This window comes from Helianthus annuus, chromosome 15, assembly GCF_002127325.2.
Source record: "Helianthus annuus cultivar XRQ/B chromosome 15, HanXRQr2.0-SUNRISE, whole genome shotgun sequence".
Lineage (NCBI taxonomy): Eukaryota > Viridiplantae > Streptophyta > Magnoliopsida > Asterales > Asteraceae > Helianthus > Helianthus annuus.
Window position 1 is genome coordinate 79,957,484 of NC_035447.2, and position 19,136 is coordinate 79,976,619.

At 37.0% G+C, this 19,136-nt stretch overlaps 1 protein-coding gene across 1 annotated transcript in view; it reads right to left on the bottom strand.

Annotated features, from left to right (window-relative positions):
* LOC110875627 (glutathione S-transferase T3-like) overlaps positions 1 to 7,087 on the bottom strand; it is a 38,443-nt gene extending 31,356 nt beyond the window's left edge. Inside the window, exon 1 of the mRNA XM_022123828.1 lies at positions 6,985 to 7,087. Within this exon, the coding sequence (XP_021979520.1) occupies positions 6,985 to 7,087 (103 nt within the window). The remainder of the gene's footprint in view (positions 1 to 6,984) is intronic.
* Positions 7,088 to 19,136: the final 12,049 nt, after the last annotated feature.

The window sequence follows — 19,136 nt, forward strand, 5'->3', positions numbered from 1 at the left end:
TGGACCGAGTGGGTTTGTGTTCGATGTGGTTCGGTAATTATAACATTAAATCACATGATTCACGTACTACGTATCATTCAAACAATCACTTAATCGCAATAATTCACATAGTCACACGTAACATCATAACATTCGTTAACTCAAAGTGTCGTATCAGCACGTAACGTTACATCCAAGTAAGTCTAAAGTCCGAGTTGTCACATTTATTCTCATATTTCCTTCCCAAGGATCGGAGTATTTCATACATATATTCTCGTATTCTTGTATTTGAAGTTTCCAAAATAATATATTTTCAAGTTTCACTTAGAAAATATATATATATAGACTCGTTTTGTCCAAAAATAATGTATTCCCAGAAAATATATATTTTTATCTCCTAAAGATAATATATTTTCTTCTTGTTGAAAATATGACATAACTTGGTAATATGTACAAAATCATATTTTCACATCTTGTATCCAAAATAATATTTACCAAAAATATATTTGTAACGGTATTTTCCGGAATATTTTATAAGTTACGTTTTTGTTCGGTTTGCCAATATTTAAGTGTGTAACTTATATACTTTATTCCTTGTAATTTTTGGTATTATTTTGGATTGTAAGTTCTTGGTACTTTTGTTAAGTCATATTATTTTAAATCGAAAAATAATATAGCTATACACAAGGTATACACATATTCACACAAGTGTCTTTAATGTAAAATATATATTCTAAATATATATTTACCCATTTTTATCTAGAAAAACCAACCTCCAATGTTTGTATTTTTGGTACAAAAATTTATGGCAAAATTTATGTTATAAATCATGATTTAAGACACACTTGTGAACACTTGTTTAGAAAATATTTTCTAAGTGTTGGAATTTTTAGAAAATTTCGCCATAGTTTCCTTTGTAATGGAGGTGTCCATGCTATTTAGCATATCATTTTCTTTTCAAAAATCATTCAAACAATCAACAACAAATCACTAATCATCTTGTACTTACCAAGTGCAAAAACTATTCCGTTTACAATATAACATGAACTTGATCTTTCACAAAAACGCGTAGTAACTTGGTAAAGTGTTTAGTAGCCTTAGTTACTTTCCATAATATATTTACTTCTTGGTAAACTTCATTCTTGAAAAGATTTAGTGTTTGCAACTTGTAAACATATTTTACAAAAATGTTTCTTTATTAAACCTTCTTGTTTCTCTAGTGTTTATACACTTGTTTTTCCACTAAATATGGTGTAAGTTTAGTAAAAACCATGATCTTTCAAAAATCATAGTTTGAACTTGGTTTTCTTGAAAAATCATTCATAAATCTTGGATCTACAAGTTTACTAGTTCACTTTGTTTATTACTTTTCAAGAAATCATTTTGTTTATCAAGTTCATGTCCATATGTGAAGATGATTATCTTATGTTGTTACATAATCATCTTCCTACTTGCTAGATCATGTGTTAAATCACCATCTAGCAAGCTTCATGTGATGATTAACATCATCATCTCAAGAAATCAACAAACAAATATCATTCATGCACTAAACAACATCATTTCAACAAGATTTCATCTTATGTTAGCTTTATGTTTCAAGATTCAAGTGTATGTTCTTTAGTGATCTTGTGTTTATCAACATAATACAACTTTTAACCACTAAAAATGGAAGTAAACAAGAGTCAAAAAGAATCTTACTACTATCTTTAAGCTAGGGAAGAAACAAGATGGAAATGGAGTGGATAAAAGCTATTGTTGGAGGTCCTTCAAGATCTGTTGCTTGCAACCTTCCTAAATAGGCTCGAGACACCTTAGAACCACCTTAGAACACTTGGGAATTGGTTGAAAATGATGAGGTTGAGGAGGGATGTTTGGGCCGTAAGTTATGAAGATGAGCTTGTAATTCTTATAACCATGTTGAACTGTTATCCAAAGTGTAATATGTCTCAAGAGTACAAGGCAAATCTTACTAGGCAATCTTTATAAGATCATCCAAGATCAATTAAGATCTCACAAATAGGCCATGTGGCCGTGAGCTAGGGGGGGTCTAGCATAGATTTAAATCATATAAGATTAAATAGAATCCAAGGAAGATCTATGTAATATCCAAGGAAGATCTAAGCAAGATCTAAATGATTCTTCCCAAATCCAATGAAAGATCCTTAGAAGATTTAGGAAGGATTATGTAATCTTTGAGGGTGGGGGCCACTTGGGCCGCAAATCATATATATGGGGGGGGGTCAATTGTAACTTTGATGGTATATGTAGGTATTTAGTTGGAGGATAAGTATAAAGTCTAGTGTTTAATGTGTAGGATGCTTTATGTAGTATGTTAAAGTGTTCGGGAACCATAACTAGTTCAGAAAAAGTAAAACAATGCTTTTAGCAATATTTTGGTGTTCCGGGTAATGTCCGGTTGTTCGGTTAGATACCGGTTCGTTAAAGTGTCAAGTTATTCCGTATAGTGTCCTTTATGTAACTTTTTGTGACACTTTTAATTCCCGACACTTAGGAAAGCATACAGGACCATTTTGCCATATTTTTGCATGTAATAATCTTGTTAAATGCTGAATTTTTGCTGATTTGTGCTGAATTCTGCACTTTATGTGGGTTTTAGGCACTTTCCGGCACTTTGTCTATCACTTAGGCATGCAGTTTTGTGGTCCTTACTTCCCTACACACTATACTAGTGTAATACGTCATTTCTGGCTCATACTGGGCCTCAAAATACTGTCTGTCTATGTACTGAACTTCGTCAGCATTTTCAGTTTGTCTGGTAACGGTGCCAATTCTGTTCTGTGTATCATTAGAACTATCTCGTGTTGCATGTAGCAACGAATAAAGTCTTGTATCATGAAATGCCATTGTATGTATATAACAGTAATCAAAAATTCATTTGTCTTGTAAACTAGATCATGCACAGTTATTAAAGCACAGATTACTGTTCATTTAGTGTACGAAATGTACGGAAAAGTGACGGTTGTCACACTATACTTGTGGCGTGTCTGTTAATCTTGACTCGGTTTCTACATCGGGCCCTAAATGTATAACGGACATGTAAATCTGTATACAAGATTATTTTTATATAATTGTCCCAAGTTATAAAAGTTTTGTGCCATGTGCATTCAAATCAATTTTCAAAAACATTTTCAAAATGAGTCAGTTAAGTTGTATTTACCAGTGTAAACTGACGTATTTTCCCAAAAGTTTAAGTGACAGGTGCTATACGTAATTGGCTGAGAGCTCAGAGCGTCAATAGGGAATCTCGCAAGTTCTAGATGCCTGAAGTCTGTTGAACAATGTTATCTTTCTGTTTTAAGATCCGCCTGTGGATCCAACTTACATTTCGTTGTAATAATTGATATTACTTTTGAATCAGATTGTAATATATTTATCTTACTTCCGCTGTGCATTTAAATTGTGTTGTTTGACTATGATGATATCCACTATGTCACTATACCCCCACCGGGCCCACCGGTGACACGTGGAAAATAGGGGTGTGACAGTCTGTCATCAGATTCTTGATTTTCGTTGACTGTCGTCTGATTATCAGGAGCAATTTGTTGTTCTACAGATTGTTGAATATCATCATGTTCACCATCATTGCTTGGACCGACTTCATCATCATTTGAAGTTTCCCGTGGTCGTCTAGAATACTCAGCTGGAAACCTTTCCTGTGATGACTCATACTCTCTCAGAACATCCAACTCATCAAAGAACTCTGTTTCTTCTTCTGGTTCTTCCATCATGTCAAACGAATCCCACAAAGTGTCGTAATTAAAACGCCATGAATCTCCAGGATTCTGTGGAGGCATTGTATAGCCTTGACATTCAACATTATATGCCTCAATAATCTGCTTCAAGCTAGGAATGAATACTCGCTTCAATGGACTTGCATAACCCACGAATATTCCTTCTATGCCTTTTTTACCAAATTTACCATGAAGCTCTAGAACTGTACATGGAGACCCAAACGGTTCAAGATACTTCAGATTTGGTTTGCGGTTATTGATCAATTCAAAGCACGTTTTGTTGAATTTCTTGACAGTGAGAACTCTGTTGAGCGTATAGCAAGCGGCTGCAACTGTTTCTGCCCAAAAATTTATCGGTAGCTTTGAATCAGCAAGCATTGTTCTGGCCGTTTTGATTAGTGTCCTGTTTTTATGTTCAGCTACTCCATTCTATTTTGGAGTGTATGGAGCACTAAACTCTTGCAATATACCTCTTTCTTCACAAAATTCTTCCATCTTGTTGTTCTTGAACTCAGTACCATTATCACTCCTGAGTCTTCTAATCCGTCTCTGGTACAGGTTTTCAATTTTTCTGAACAACGCCATCAAGCTATCAAACGTTTCATCTTTTGACTTCAAGAATGATACCCACGAAAATCTTGAGTAGTCATAAGTAACCACAAGACAATAAAGATCTCCTGTAATACTTTTGACATTCACAGGACCAAACAGATCCATATGAAGTCTTTCCAGAGGTCTTGAGACTGAATTGACTTTCTTTTTAGGGTGTGACTTCTTCTTTTGCTTGCCTTTGATGCAACTAATGCACTCCCCTCATGATGAAAACCTTTTACATGAACACCAGTAACTAAATCGTTGTGCACCAGGTGATTCATTTTTCGTAGGTGAATGTGGCCCATCTTTCGACGCCACAACTGTGATTCTTTTTCAGTTGCTCTTGACATAAAACAGTGAGCCTGACCCGTGGTTGTAGTAGCTACACTCATGTCCAACACGTACAGATCATTGACTCTTGGTGCTCTCATGATAATCCATTCTTCGGGAAAAACAAATCCTGGTTTCAAGATCAAACATTCTTTGTCTGTGAAGTGTGTTGTGTACATTCTGTCACAGATTTGTGAAATGCTCAGAAGATTATTCTCAAGCTCAGCAATGTAGTTAACTCTTTCAAACGTGACAATCCCATTAGATAAAGTTCCTTCACCGATAATTCTACCACCTTGATTGCCTGCGAATCCCACATAACCTCCATTAAACCCTCTAACATCGTACAGTAGGGTCTTCTTCCCCGTCATGTGCCGAGAAGCTCCACTATCCATAATCCAACGTGAAACGGATCTTGGAAGCTCCTGCACAAATCAACAACTTAGTTAGATTTTGATGCCATCCAAGCCTCTTTCGACTCAGGTGGCTGAATGTTTACAACTGTGGTTTTGGTGTATAATGGTGGAAAATTTTTGTCATTCATTTTCAAATTTCTTCAGACCCAATCTCAACCTTCTTGTATAAAAAGAAATTATTTTTCTAAGGTTGACCAGATGATTGGTCTGTCTTTGGAACAATCTTCTTTTCAGAAACCTTAGACTCTTGTTTTTCAAGTTTCACATAATAATCCAAAGGAACATTCATCTTTACCGGTGTGATAGAAGACGATTGTTTTTTCGACTCTGAAACCTTTGGTTTTGGAGCACTTGTTTTCTTTTCAACCACTTTTGGCTTCCATGTTTGTTGAGGTGAAGCAACCCTTGTGTAAAACTTGTCATTTTTAGTTACCACATTCTTTACGGGTTCAGTTTTGATTTTTGTGTTGTGATTTTTCAAAACCTTTTTCTCAACAACCAATGGAACCTTGCCCTTTTCAACAACTTTCTTCTTCTGAATCTCAACAGTTTCAGACTTAGGCTTCAAATTGGTATACTTTCGTGCAATATGTCCAGCTTGGTTACATTTGAAGCATGTTCGAGTATCAACTACCCAACTTAAACCTTCAGTCTGAGGCTGTGAGGCCTTTTTCTCAAAAAATTCTTGATTTGTCTTTGAAAAAATTTCCGACTCTTGTTCGGAATGAGAACTCGAACTTTTCACAAACACTTTCTTCTCAACAAACTTTCTGTTTTGAACATTCCTTTTCTGATAATTCTTACCACCCTGATAACCACCTGACCATCTGTTTTGATTGTTATTATAAAAACGTGGTGGAACAATAGGTTTTTTATAGTAAGATTTATCTTTTTGAAAAAGTTTAATTCTCTTTTGGCATGTTTCAGCCCTTCAATTTCTGACAAATCAATTTCAATCAACTTGAAAACTTTTCTCAATTTACCAACATTCACATTCTCAATCAGAAAATCACGATCCGAATACAACTTATCAGATCCCGCCATCTTGTACATCACAAGATTAGGTTCGTCATTTAAGTTGTTTTTGGATTTAGACTTTGGAATGTATTTATAAAGAAAACATTCATCATCCTCAATAGTGTCACTTTCAGTTTTCAAAACGTTTTCAACCACACTTTTAATCACTTCAGATTGGACACTATCTTCATCAGATGACGAATTAAATGTGACATCAATTGATTCAGGAAGTTTCACTTCATTTTCATCATCATCGTCATTAACCAACCCTGATTTTTTCTTTAAAAAATTGTTTAGAACTGGTGGTGGAACCTGATGAAACCCAACCCCAGTTCCATCCGAATAAACATCTTCGCCTGCTTTGTTCTTTCCAATTGGTTTAGGAACGATATGTTGAAGAACAACGCTTGCGGAGTTGTAACTGCTCAGTTTCAACTGGATACGTTCATTCTCAATTTTAGCTTCTTGAAATTGAAGCTTTAACTTCGCAATTTCATCCAGTTGTTGATTGATTAAACCTTCCTTCACTCTAAGAACTCCGGTTAATTGCACATTTTCTTTTTTGGTTTTACCATTTCTTTCATCAGAATCTTTTACCGTTCGTTTTAGCTTGTCAAAATTTTCTGAGAGTTGACGATTTTCATGAATTAGCTTTTTGTTTTCTTTCCTAATTCTTTCTACTTCACTTTTATCATTGTTAATTTTCTCAGTTAAATTCTTAACTCGATCATTTGAAGCTTTTAGCATTTTGTCACGGTTAAGAATCTGATCTTCAACATTTCTGACTTTTGTTGTCAGATCTTCAACCTTCTTACCACTTAGGTAAGCGAGTGTACTACAAACCTTGCAGTTTTTCATGCATTTTTTGCAGTCACTGTCACCTTTGACCTTCTTACCTGACTCACTTGTAGAATCATTTGAACTGACCTTGCTTTTAGACTCAGTTTCAGACTTAGAGTCTACCTCAAGTTCTTTTGCAGCAAGCACTTTGTCAGCCATCTTCCCCAAGTTTTCAGCAGTGAATTCTATTGATGTATCAATAATCCCATCATCAACCTTCTTAGGCTGCAACTCTTTCTCTTTTTCTTTCTCTTCTCCACCTCCCCATCACTCTCTCTGTCTGGCTTCTTCTTCTTCAGCAAATTGCTCACTGAAAGCTTCAACACTAAGAGAAGCTGGATCAATAGCAATGTTTCCATTTGTGTCAAGATAACATTCTCTATCAGCATCCCATCTCATTGCTCTCTTAGCTTCGCTGAATATCTTAGATAATCTGATCATCCTGGTTTGTGCTTTATCTTTCTGTTTATGTATTTTCTTCTCCATTTCTGCTGTCTTTGAAAGGAATAGTCTTTTCTTCTACGAAAGCATAGCCTACTGCGTCTTCCTTTGGTAGCAGTTCACTCCAATCGAAACCTTCATCATCATGAATGACAGTAAGAGCTCTGGATTTTTCTTTGGGTTATCTTCGAGTTGCTTCATTCTTGGCGGTTCTGATTTGTTCTGATGATAGATTGCTCTCTTGTAGTAATCTTCACGAAATGGATTTGCAGTATCATCAGCTGGTGCGTTTCGGCATTCACGTTTGAAGTGACCTTTTTGTTTACATCTGAAACACGTCACCTTTGACTTATCATGTCACACCCTCAAAATACCACCTAGGGAGTGTCCCTGATAGGCGTGTGACATACCAATAACGAGCCACCAATTACATTGAACCCATACAAGTTATAATTTAAAATCCCCATTATTAATAAAACATCTTCAAAATATTTAAACGAAAACCAGTAAGTTCAGCGGAAGCAAATATTAAACGAAGTTAAACTGTTTCAAATTCAAATATAGTTTTATGAAATCAATCGCATAAATCCTTCTTGTCGACCTATGACCACTCCAGCTACTCCAGACAGCAAGTTCCCCATATCCAAGATACCTAACGACCTGCGAGCATGCAACAAGTGTATCAGACAACGCTGGTGAGTTCATAGTTTTACGAAAACGTTGGTTACCAAATGTTTAGTTAATCCATTAAAGTTAATTCCGAAAGTAATGATGAAAACAATGTTGATAATACCCCCAATACAAGACGGCTTCTGATTATTTTGCCCTTTCTCCAATGCTCCTATCAAAGCATTGGTCATGACTAGGTCATTAGTTCAACACCCGTTCTCCCAGATACGGGGTGAGGTTGCCAAACCTAAGTAGCGCTACTAACTAATACCATGTTACCTTCCAGGTAACCAAACAACACGGAGGGACTTTAAAGGTGATAGGAAGAGTATATTATCCAACATTCCCGTTTTTACCCAAAAGACTTGTCCCTCCCAGGAATACCCACTGACTGTCCCAACCACCGGGACGCATGCTCAAGAAAGATGAACTCACCTTGGTTTTGCTCGGTTAGACTGACTACGTGTTCAAGTTGCTCAAAATAATCCTAACATGGTTTATCAATAACAATCAGTCTCGCATTCATATTGATTCACGTATTTTGTCACACGTATTGCTCAAGCAATAAACATCCAAACACATAACATCACGTATGTCATACAAGCATCCGGTAATAGTATATTTACGATACAAGTTCATGTATTAACACATCACCCGCCCGGTTAGTTTGTTACTTGGATAAGAGTGTGCGGAATTAGATTAACTATACCATTCTCATTACCCGCACATTAAGCTCGGCCCAACATACAAAGGCCCAAATCAGTGAGACTCCGTTATCTAATTCGGGCCATCTGGGCCGAAGTACAATCCCTCGCGGAGTAGGCAACCCATCGAGGCCCAAACCCAGTTTACTACTCATAATTCCACATAAACATCAATCTAGCATTTAAGTTATAACCGGCTCAAATGGAGTACATTCATTATGTTCTGAACCCTTCTAAAAGGTCAAGTGACAAACGTCAAGTATCACTCCAAATAAATATAACATAATCATCATTCTATCAACATCACCAATCATATAAAAAAAACCCTAATCATTACTCATAGGTTCCTGTCAACAATATTATTATTGATACACACAACATTGGCCAACAACTGTCCATGCTTTCTTGTTATTATTGGACCGATCCAAGTGATAAGCTGCAATTTCATTCACGTGATACATGACACATATATTCTTCCTATGACATCAACAATCTAGTCATGAGTTCTTATCAAATAAACCACAGGTTGTAATAATATTTACCAACTCAGCGTATATTACTTGGCTGCCTTATCAAGACTTTTCACATGCAATTCTATTCCCTAAACTTCTGCAATCATTACGTAGTCAAGTCTATCGATTCATGTTATTAAAGTAATGTAGTCAAGAAATCATTACCTCATGAAATCGCAACCATCATTATTAAATTAATGTTCACAGCATCATTACCCTTATTAAAACAAACAAAAAGAAAATGGCAGACCACTAGTAATGTATCGAAGTTACCATTGGACCGATTTTTTTTTGAAAGGAACCATTGGACCGATTTATGTGGTGGTTTGACAATTTTATTCATGTGGTGTATTAATCTAATCATGCAACACAAATTTATGAATTCATCCTTGATTTCAGTTCTTATCATATCATCTTCTAACCATTAATACACATAGGGTCACACAAAAACATAAATCTTGACAACAATCATGAATTATGACAAAGGAATTTAATTTGCAAACAGAGGAGATTTTACTAACCGAAAAATAAAGAAGGAAGTGGGAAAAGCTTCACAACAAAGGATTGTTGTCGTCGGGTTTCAAGGGCTCTAGGGTTTCTATTCTACAACTCCCAATTACGTATAACATGTGGGTAATATACATGGCACAAAAGGGGTGGGCTCAATCGAGTAGTTTGGGCCGGACACATGTGGGCCAAGGTAAATAAAAGGTAACCGAGAGGTGTAAGTGTAGCCCACTTCTGAGTGCGGCCCACTACACCCCCAAGCGCGTGTCATACGATCATAATTTACGTTTAGTAAGTTTACTAAGGTTACGAAACAGTCTTAACATAACTTAGGTTAACGGAATTATAACGACGCAATCATAAGGTTAACGTCACTAACCCTGAAAGTTCGGGTTGTCACATCATCCCCAACTTGAAAGAAATTTCGTCCCGAAATTTGACAAGTAAGTACAGAGAAGTGAAGCGATAGAAACTCTAATCAAACTATATGTAATACTACACAAATAATAATCACAAGTAATAATCAAGCATTACACACAATCACTAATCATCCAGATAACTACGCAGACACCACGTAAACCAATTTATAAAAACAGGATCGCGAAGTTAGTTGGGTGAAGTTAGTTGGGTGCCACATCATCCCCAACTTGAAAGGGAATTTCGTCCCGAAATTCGTCAATGATTTCAGAAGTTGATTCCACCGCTCGAACAACTGAGGATACTAGAGTTTATTCCGATCTTGGGTTACCATGTGAACTTTGGTCCACGTCTTGAGTTCCAACGAGCTCTCTCACTATTGGGATTTGGCAGTGCATCGGCGTGTAACTGGGACTCTGAATTGAGCCATCATGGTATATCGCTGGATCATCGGTACTCTCGGATAGAAGTAATGTTCCGCGTGTTGTAGGGTTGGGTTTCAAAACTCACAAGGGTATTGGGAAGTAGGTCAATGTCGAACACTTGACCCACGAGATCAAGTTTACAACCAAAAGAACATGAAAAGCTTCTATCGATTTACCATCAGTTAATTCTACTGTATGCTTATTTACAAGAAAGGTGGGAGTCAGTCCTAACTGACGACTGAACCCTAAAGCACATAACTCCAATCGAAACAAGAGTCAAATAAAACAGAAGCAGAAAAAGATCATTCGAAGAAGACGTACCGGTCTCAACATTGCCTTCACTGCGAGTCTCCCCCAGCGCCAATAGTATACACTCCTCCACGTGCTCCGTTCCCACCATTGTTCCCATTGTTGCCGCTCCCAGTATTGTTGTTGTTGCCAGCTTTCTGATTAAGCTGAGGGCAATCCCTCTTAAAATGACCCTCATCACCGCACTGAAAGCACCCCCTTTGATTTCCCCGGTTCTGTTGAGACTGTTGCCCCTCCTGTTGCTGTGGCTGCTGCTGCGGCTGCTTTGGAAGCCAGACCCTGCAATCTTTAGCCATATGACCCACCTTGTTGCACCTATGACATACCCGGGTGCACGGCCCGCGATGGTGAAACATACACTTATCACACTTTGGTAACTTTCCCGCGTAAGAACCCTGATTTGAATTGTTGCTCTGATTCTGGTTCACAGAGGATGTCTGGCTGAAACTACGGTGGGTGCTGTTGTCTGCCCTTTTCTGAGATTGGCTGGTACCGGTAGCTTTGCCAGTATCGTTCCATTTTCGCTTGTGATCACTAGCAGGTGTGGTAGCTGTAGCAGTCGAGGTAGTAGCAGAAACACGTGGCGGCAAGTTGCCACGTTCGACCTCTTGGTCAGTAATCTTATGCGCCAGACGGACAATACGGGGCAGATTGTCTAGGTTTGCAGCAGTAACGTACCCCTTAACAGCTGGTGCTAAACCCTTGAGATACAACTCAATTCGCCGGGATGGGGGTCGAGACATGTTAGGGCACAAAGTTGCTAGATCATTAGACCTCCTAGTGTATGCTTCGATCTCAGAACCCTCCATTTTCAGATTGTAGAACTCGTTCTCCAATTTCTGAATCTCATCACGAGGACAATACTCCTCTCGCATCAACTCCTTGAAATCATCCCAGGTAGTGGCATTCGCCATCTCAATACCCAACATCTGAACCTGGGCATTCCACCAGGTTAAGGCACCATCCTCCAGAGTGCCTGTAGCATACTTCACACGGTCCCCCACGGGACAGTTGCACATAGCAAATACTGATTCAGCCTTCTCGAACCAACGTAAGAGTCCCACAGCCCCTTCGGTCCCGCTGAAGGTCTGTGGTTTACAATCCATGAACATCTTGTACGTACAAGCAGGTGGAGCAGGTGGATTGTTTTGATTCGCAGGTTGACCTAAAACGAAGGAAGTAAGACGCACAGGTAAGATTCGAGTATACGACACAAGGATAGAAAGTAATTGGCACATATCGTACCAGCCTGGTAAGCCGCTAGGGCTTCAGCTACACGAGTGTTGATCAAGTCGGTTAATTCGGCCTGGGTCATAGCAATGTGACCACGTCCACCACCTCGGCCTCCTCCACGTCCACTCATGGTTCTATATCAGAGAAGGGAACAATCTTAAGGGTCGAAATGAGGTAAAAGTCGAGTATCACATTGAAATCTACAAACTACCAAGTTTACACACGATAGGGCAGAACCCCTCTCACGCTCATTAAGCCTCACTGAGATTTGCATGCACCCCGCGTTATTATTATGTGTGCACCCATAATAATAAGGCGATTTGCATGCTTATCTCAGTGCCTCTTAACTTGCGCTAAAAGGTTCCCCACATTCAAATAGCAACAAAAGGTTTCACAGGATCGAGAATCACAATAGTCAAAGGGTTGTGTCACACTAACAGTTCACATAATAGGGGTTGGTAATATAAGGGCTCATGTTGTTGTGCCAAGTGTGCATTCACATGTAATGTTATACATAAGTGTACACTAGATATACTATGTAATCGTAAATGAGAAACGAACCTTGCAGTCTGGAGCTGAGTGTCATGGTCGATTTCGGTACTGTTCGGTTATAGTCTGGTTTTATGAAAACGTTTTAAAACCAAGTTCACTATAACCAATGGCTCTGATACCAACCTGTCACACCCTCAAAATACCACCTAGGGAGTGTCCCTGATAGGCGTGTGACATACCAATAACGAGCCACCAATTACATTGAACCCATACAAGTTATAATTTAAAATCCCCATTATTAATAAAACATCTTCAAAATATTTAAACGAAAACCAGTAAGTTCAGCGGAAGCAAATATTAAACGAAGTTAAACTGTTTCAAATTCAAATATAGTTTTATGAAATCAATCGCATAAATCCTTCTTGTCGACCTATGACCACTCCAGCTACTCCAGACAGCAAGTTCCCCATATCCAAGATACCTAACGACCTGCGAGCATGCAACAAGTGTATCAGACAACGCTGGTGAGTTCATAGTTTTACGAAAACGTTGGTTACCAAATGTTTAGTTAATCCATTAAAGTTAATTCCGAAAGTAATGATGAAAACAATGTTGATAATACCCCCAATACAAGACGGCTTCTGATTATTTTGCCCTTTCTCCAATGCTCCTATCAAAGCATTGGTCATGACTAGGTCATTAGTTCAACACCCGTTCTCCCAGATACGGGGTGAGGTTGCCAAACCTAAGTAGCGCTACTAACTAATACCATGTTACCTTCCAGGTAACCAAACAACACGGAGGGACTTTAAAGGTGATAGGAAGAGTATATTATCCAACATTCCCGTTTTTACCCAAAAGACTTGTCCCTCCCAGGAATACCCACTGACTGTCCCAACCACCGGGACGCATGCTCAAGAAAGATGAACTCACCTTGGTTTTGCTCGGTTAGACTGACTACGTGTTCAAGTTGCTCAAAATAATCCTAACATGGTTTATCAATAACAATCAGTCTCGCATTCATATTGATTCACGTATTTTGTCACACGTATTGCTCAAGCAATAAACATCCAAACACATAACATCACGTATGTCATACAAGCATCCGGTAATAGTATATTTACGATACAAGTTCATGTATTAACACATCACCCGCCCGGTTAGTTTGTTACTTGGATAAGAGTGTGCGGAATTAGATTAACTATACCATTCTCATTACCCGCACATTAAGCTCGGCCCAACATACAAAGGCCCAAATCAGTGAGACTCCGTTATCTAATTCGGGCCATCTGGGCCGAAGTACAATCCCTCGCGGAGTAGGCAACCCATCGAGGCCCAAACCCAGTTTACTACTCATAATTCCACATAAACATCAATCTAGCATTTAAGTTATAACCGGCTCAAATGGAGTACATTCATTATGTTCTGAACCCTTCTAAAAGGTCAAGTGACAAACGTCAAGTATCACTCCAAATAAATATAACATAATCATCATTCTATCAACATCACCAATCATATAAAAAAAAACCCTAATCATTACTCATAGGTTCCTGTCAACAATATTATTATTGATACACACAACATTGGCCAACAACTGTCCATGCTTTCTTGTTATTATTGGACCGATCCAAGTGATAAGCTGCAATTTCATTCACGTGATACATGACACATATATTCTTCCTATGACATCAACAATCTAGTCATGAGTTCTTATCAAATAAACCACAGGTTGTAATAATATTTACCAACTCAGCGTATATTACTTGGCTGCCTTATCAAGACTTTTCACATGCAATTCTATTCCCTAAACTTCTGCAATCATTACGTAGTCAAGTCTATCGATTCATGTTATTAAAGTAATGTAGTCAAGAAATCATTACCTCATGAAATCGCAACCATCATTATTAAATTAATGTTCACAGCATCATTACCCTTATTAAAACAAACAAAAAGAAAATGGCAGACCACTAGTAATGTATCGAAGTTACCATTGGACCGATTTTTTTTTGAAAGGAACCATTGGACCGATTTATGTGGTGGTTTGACAATTTTATTCATGTGGTGTATTAATCTAATCATGCAACACAAATTTATGAATTCATCCTTGATTTCAGTTCTTATCATATCATCTTCTAACCATTAATACACATAGGGTCACACAAAAACATAAATCTTGACAACAATCATGAATTATGACAAAGGAATTTAATTTGCAAACAGAGGAGATTTTACTAACCGAAAAATAAAGAAGGAAGTGGGAAAAGCTTCACAACAAAGGATTGTTGTCGTCGGGTTTCAAGGGCTCTAGGGTTTCTATTCTACAACTCCCAATTACGTATAACATGTGGGTAATATACATGGCACAAAAGGGGTGGGCTCAATCGAGTAGTTTGGGCCGGACACATGTGGGCCAAGGTAAATAAAAGGTAACCGAGAGGTGTAAGTGTAGCCCACTTCTGAGTGCGGCCCACTACACCCCCAAGCGCGTGTCATACGATCATAATTTACGTTTAGTAAGTTTACTAAGGTTACGAAACAGTCTTAACATAACTTAGGTTAACGGAATTATAACGACGCAATCATAAGGTTAACGTCACTAACCCTGAAAGTTCGGGTTGTCACATATCAAAGCCAAGTTTTGTGGATGGCCCGCCAATTGAATGTCTTCCAGTAATCTCCATGAAGCGTTGAGCTCTCCGGACTGCACTGGCCATACACCACCTGATGTCGATCAATTCCATCTCTTCCGGATTGATCTGGTCATAATCCTCTTTTGTTAGGTTAGTGTTTCCAATCTTGCCTGCCACGAGACTCTCGTACGATTCAATGAAATTTTGAGCATTCTTTAAATCCACAGCAATGTTGCATTGGAATAGATTCTTTGGAACAGATTGATCATGAGCAGTTGATGATGATCCCGTATGATAGCCACTGCTTGGAGTTTCATGATTCACTGTGTTTGAACTCTCTGCAGAAAAAGCTGTCTTTGGTGATGTAGATTTTGGGATTATGCTTCCTCTGTAATACAGCTCCACATTCTGCTGATAAGATGAGTTGTTGACTTTGCTGGATTTCTTGATCTCTAACTCATGACTTTCCAATCTTTCGATAAGCAGATCCGCTGTCAAATCTTCTGACTTGATTGTGTTTTTCAGCATCAAGGCAAAGTATTGCCAGTCTTGCTCATTTGGTAGAGAATCAAATAATTTGTCAACCAACTCTTCTTGAGTATATACAATTTTGTGTCTTGCAAGCTCCATCTTCAAATGCCCGAATCTCTCGATCATCTAGATACAGATTCATTTTTCATACATCCAAACAAATCAAACTCTTTTCTTAACAACTTCTTTTTGTTCTTTACTATTTCAGCACTGCCTACACATTTTACCCTCAATTTCTCCCAAAGATCTTTCGAATTTACATATTCGATTAACGAAATTATGTCATCTCTTACGGACTGATGAATCAAAGCAATGCACTTTTGTTCAGCAACAAATCTTACTATATCATCATTATCTGCCAAATTTTGACAATCCTGTCTTTCCGAACTGAAACCATTCTTTAAACTCTTCCAGCTGGGATACGCAAACGCTTTAAGCCATTCTTCAAATCTTGTAGCCCACCTATTGTAATCTTCAATAGCCATTAACTTGGGCGGCTTATTGTATGTTCCGTATGCACTGTCTACACTAATAGCATCAGATAGAATCTTTTTTGCACTCGGTGTTGGTGTAGTTTCGTTCGTGTTATTTAATGTTCTATCTCCCAATCCACTGGTAAATGCAAACACGTCACTAAATGGATTCATGAACTCATCCATCTTTCAAGAAACCTGAAACAATCAACAAACACTTCGAAAAATTTTTGAAATTTTGAAAACAAATTCAAACGGAATTAGTTCAAGCGGAATTATGATCTCAAACGAAATCAAAGAGTTTCACACGAAATTAGGTTTTTCAAACGGAATTACCAACTGAAATATAATTCCGCGCGAAATTAGCGTATGTTCAAACGAAATTAATGAACTTGGTGCGAAATTAGTAATTTCGTGCGGAATCTCCAAACGAAATTAAATTAGTGTGGAATGATCAACAAGTTTCAAGCGAAATTAGGTCTAATTTGTTATTTTGTGCGGAATTAGTATGATGATGTCAACAGATTCGATTTGTTGTTCAAACGGAATTAACAAATTTTATTAGAATTTGTTCGAATTAAGGTCCAAATCTTTCAAGGATTAGTTAAAACTATGTTTCGCTTATAACATGTGAAAGTCAAGCCATTTTGTCCGTTAAAATTCGTTCAAATCAGAAAAGAAGGAGTAGAAGTGAGAGAATCCGATGAAATCAAGCTAAATTGGTATGAACTCCTCGTCCTGAGCTCTGATACCACTTATTGGATCGTCGTGTGACCCTAACGAGTCAATCTGAAGAGTTCAACATCAAAATCAAGGGCGGAATCAATGAAATTGATGTAACACAGCTTGTTTTCCTCTAATTATCTTCTTATTAACCGATTTTGAGCTTTTACAGATTCAAATGACAAACGGACAGCACCTCGGCTCTGAATCACACCTCCTAATTCCATTTCAAATGAAACATGCTCATCAATATTTATAGGCGTTTAATTCCGCACGAAACTGACTCACGCGGAATTACAAGTTCACGCGGAATTAGTTAATTCCGTGCGGAATTACTAATCTCGCTTGAAACATTAATTCCGTTTGAAATGATATATGATCATTTCATGCGGAATTACCCCAAAATACTGTTTTTCTTGATATACGTGCCCTGATCTAACTAATACAATACAAGACTCAATAAAGACGAAGTTAACAGACATCAGTGCACCAACACTTGGGGATAAAACACTATACATATAAAATATAAAAAATAACACTGTTAATGTATAAAACACTATGAAAGGAAATTAAGATGTCTGTACATAATATAACACTATTGATCATCCATATGATACTATACATCTAAATATAAAAAAAAATATAACTCTGTTCATGATAAAACACTAAAACAATTATAATTGATGAAGAATGATGCGTACATGAAATTCTTATTGGATCTTGCAAAAAATTACAAAATTCGAAAGAATCCCTAAAATATCTCGCCAGTTTTTTTGGCAGTTATCTTGGAATCAATTAATTGATAAGAATAGAAAATTACTAATACACCCTTTTGAATTAATTAAGATAAAGGACACTTGTCATTCCCAAATTATTTCTCACACTTCTCACAAAAGTTGGACTTTGTACAGGATCCTCTACCTATATATATGTATATATATATATATATATATATATAGGGTAGGGTTCTAGCGTGAACAATCTCCCAAGAGTGAACTGCGTGAACAGATATGGACCCTTGATTTCCTTTTTAGTTGTTAAGGATAGGATTGCAATTATATAAAAAATTAGATTTAAATCATTATTTTAATAATTGAATTAAGTTACATCTTGCCTAATTTAAATTTATTATCCACATTATGTTTAATTATTAATAAGATAATTATCAAAACAAACAACAAATTACTAGATTTCAATTTTAATTTTTATTTCAGATTTCATCACCAGAATTCAAATTTTGATTTTTAAGCTCCACGTAACCTTCATATTTCAACGGTATACACATGTGTACTTGGATATAAATAGAACAGTACACATGTGTACTCAGCATCGTACATATGTGTACAGTAATTCACAGGTGTGCATCAACATTCAATACAAAAAAAAATTATGAGATATCACAAAAACAGACGATATACACATGTGTACATCGCATTAAAAAGAGGGGAAAATCAGAATACACATCTGTACATCGCATTTAAACAAATAATTATTTTAATAATTGAATTAAGTTACATCTTTCCTAATCCTTGATTTGATTTGTGAGAGATTTATGCAATCAATTTAAGAGGATAATTAATTACTTGATTTGTGAGAGATTTATACAATCAATTTAAGATTGAAATTACACATATACCCTTTTTGTATTTAATTAAATAGAAAAAATTAACCAAATAATTATCATCATGTCACTCACTTTAATCTCAAGATCATAAAAATCAAGGGCCCAAATCAGTTCACGCAGTTCACTCTTGGGATTTTGTTCACATTTGAACCTAATCATATATATATATATATATATATATATATATATATATATATATATATATATATATATATATATATATATATAGGAAAAGTGTAAAATACATTACGACTTATCGTATGATACGTACGCGATCATCCCAGCCGTTCGATCTGGTGCGAATTCAATCTTCGCATGTGAAAAAATGGTTAGCATGGGGTAATGTGAAAAATGGCATGGGGTGTGTAGATGGACAAAATCGCATGTGCAAGATTGAATATCGCATGTGAAAAAATGGCTAGCATGGGGTAATGTGAAAAATGGCATGGGGTGTGTAGAATCACATGTGGAAGATTGAATATCGCATGTGAGAAAATGGCTAGCATGGGGTAATGTGA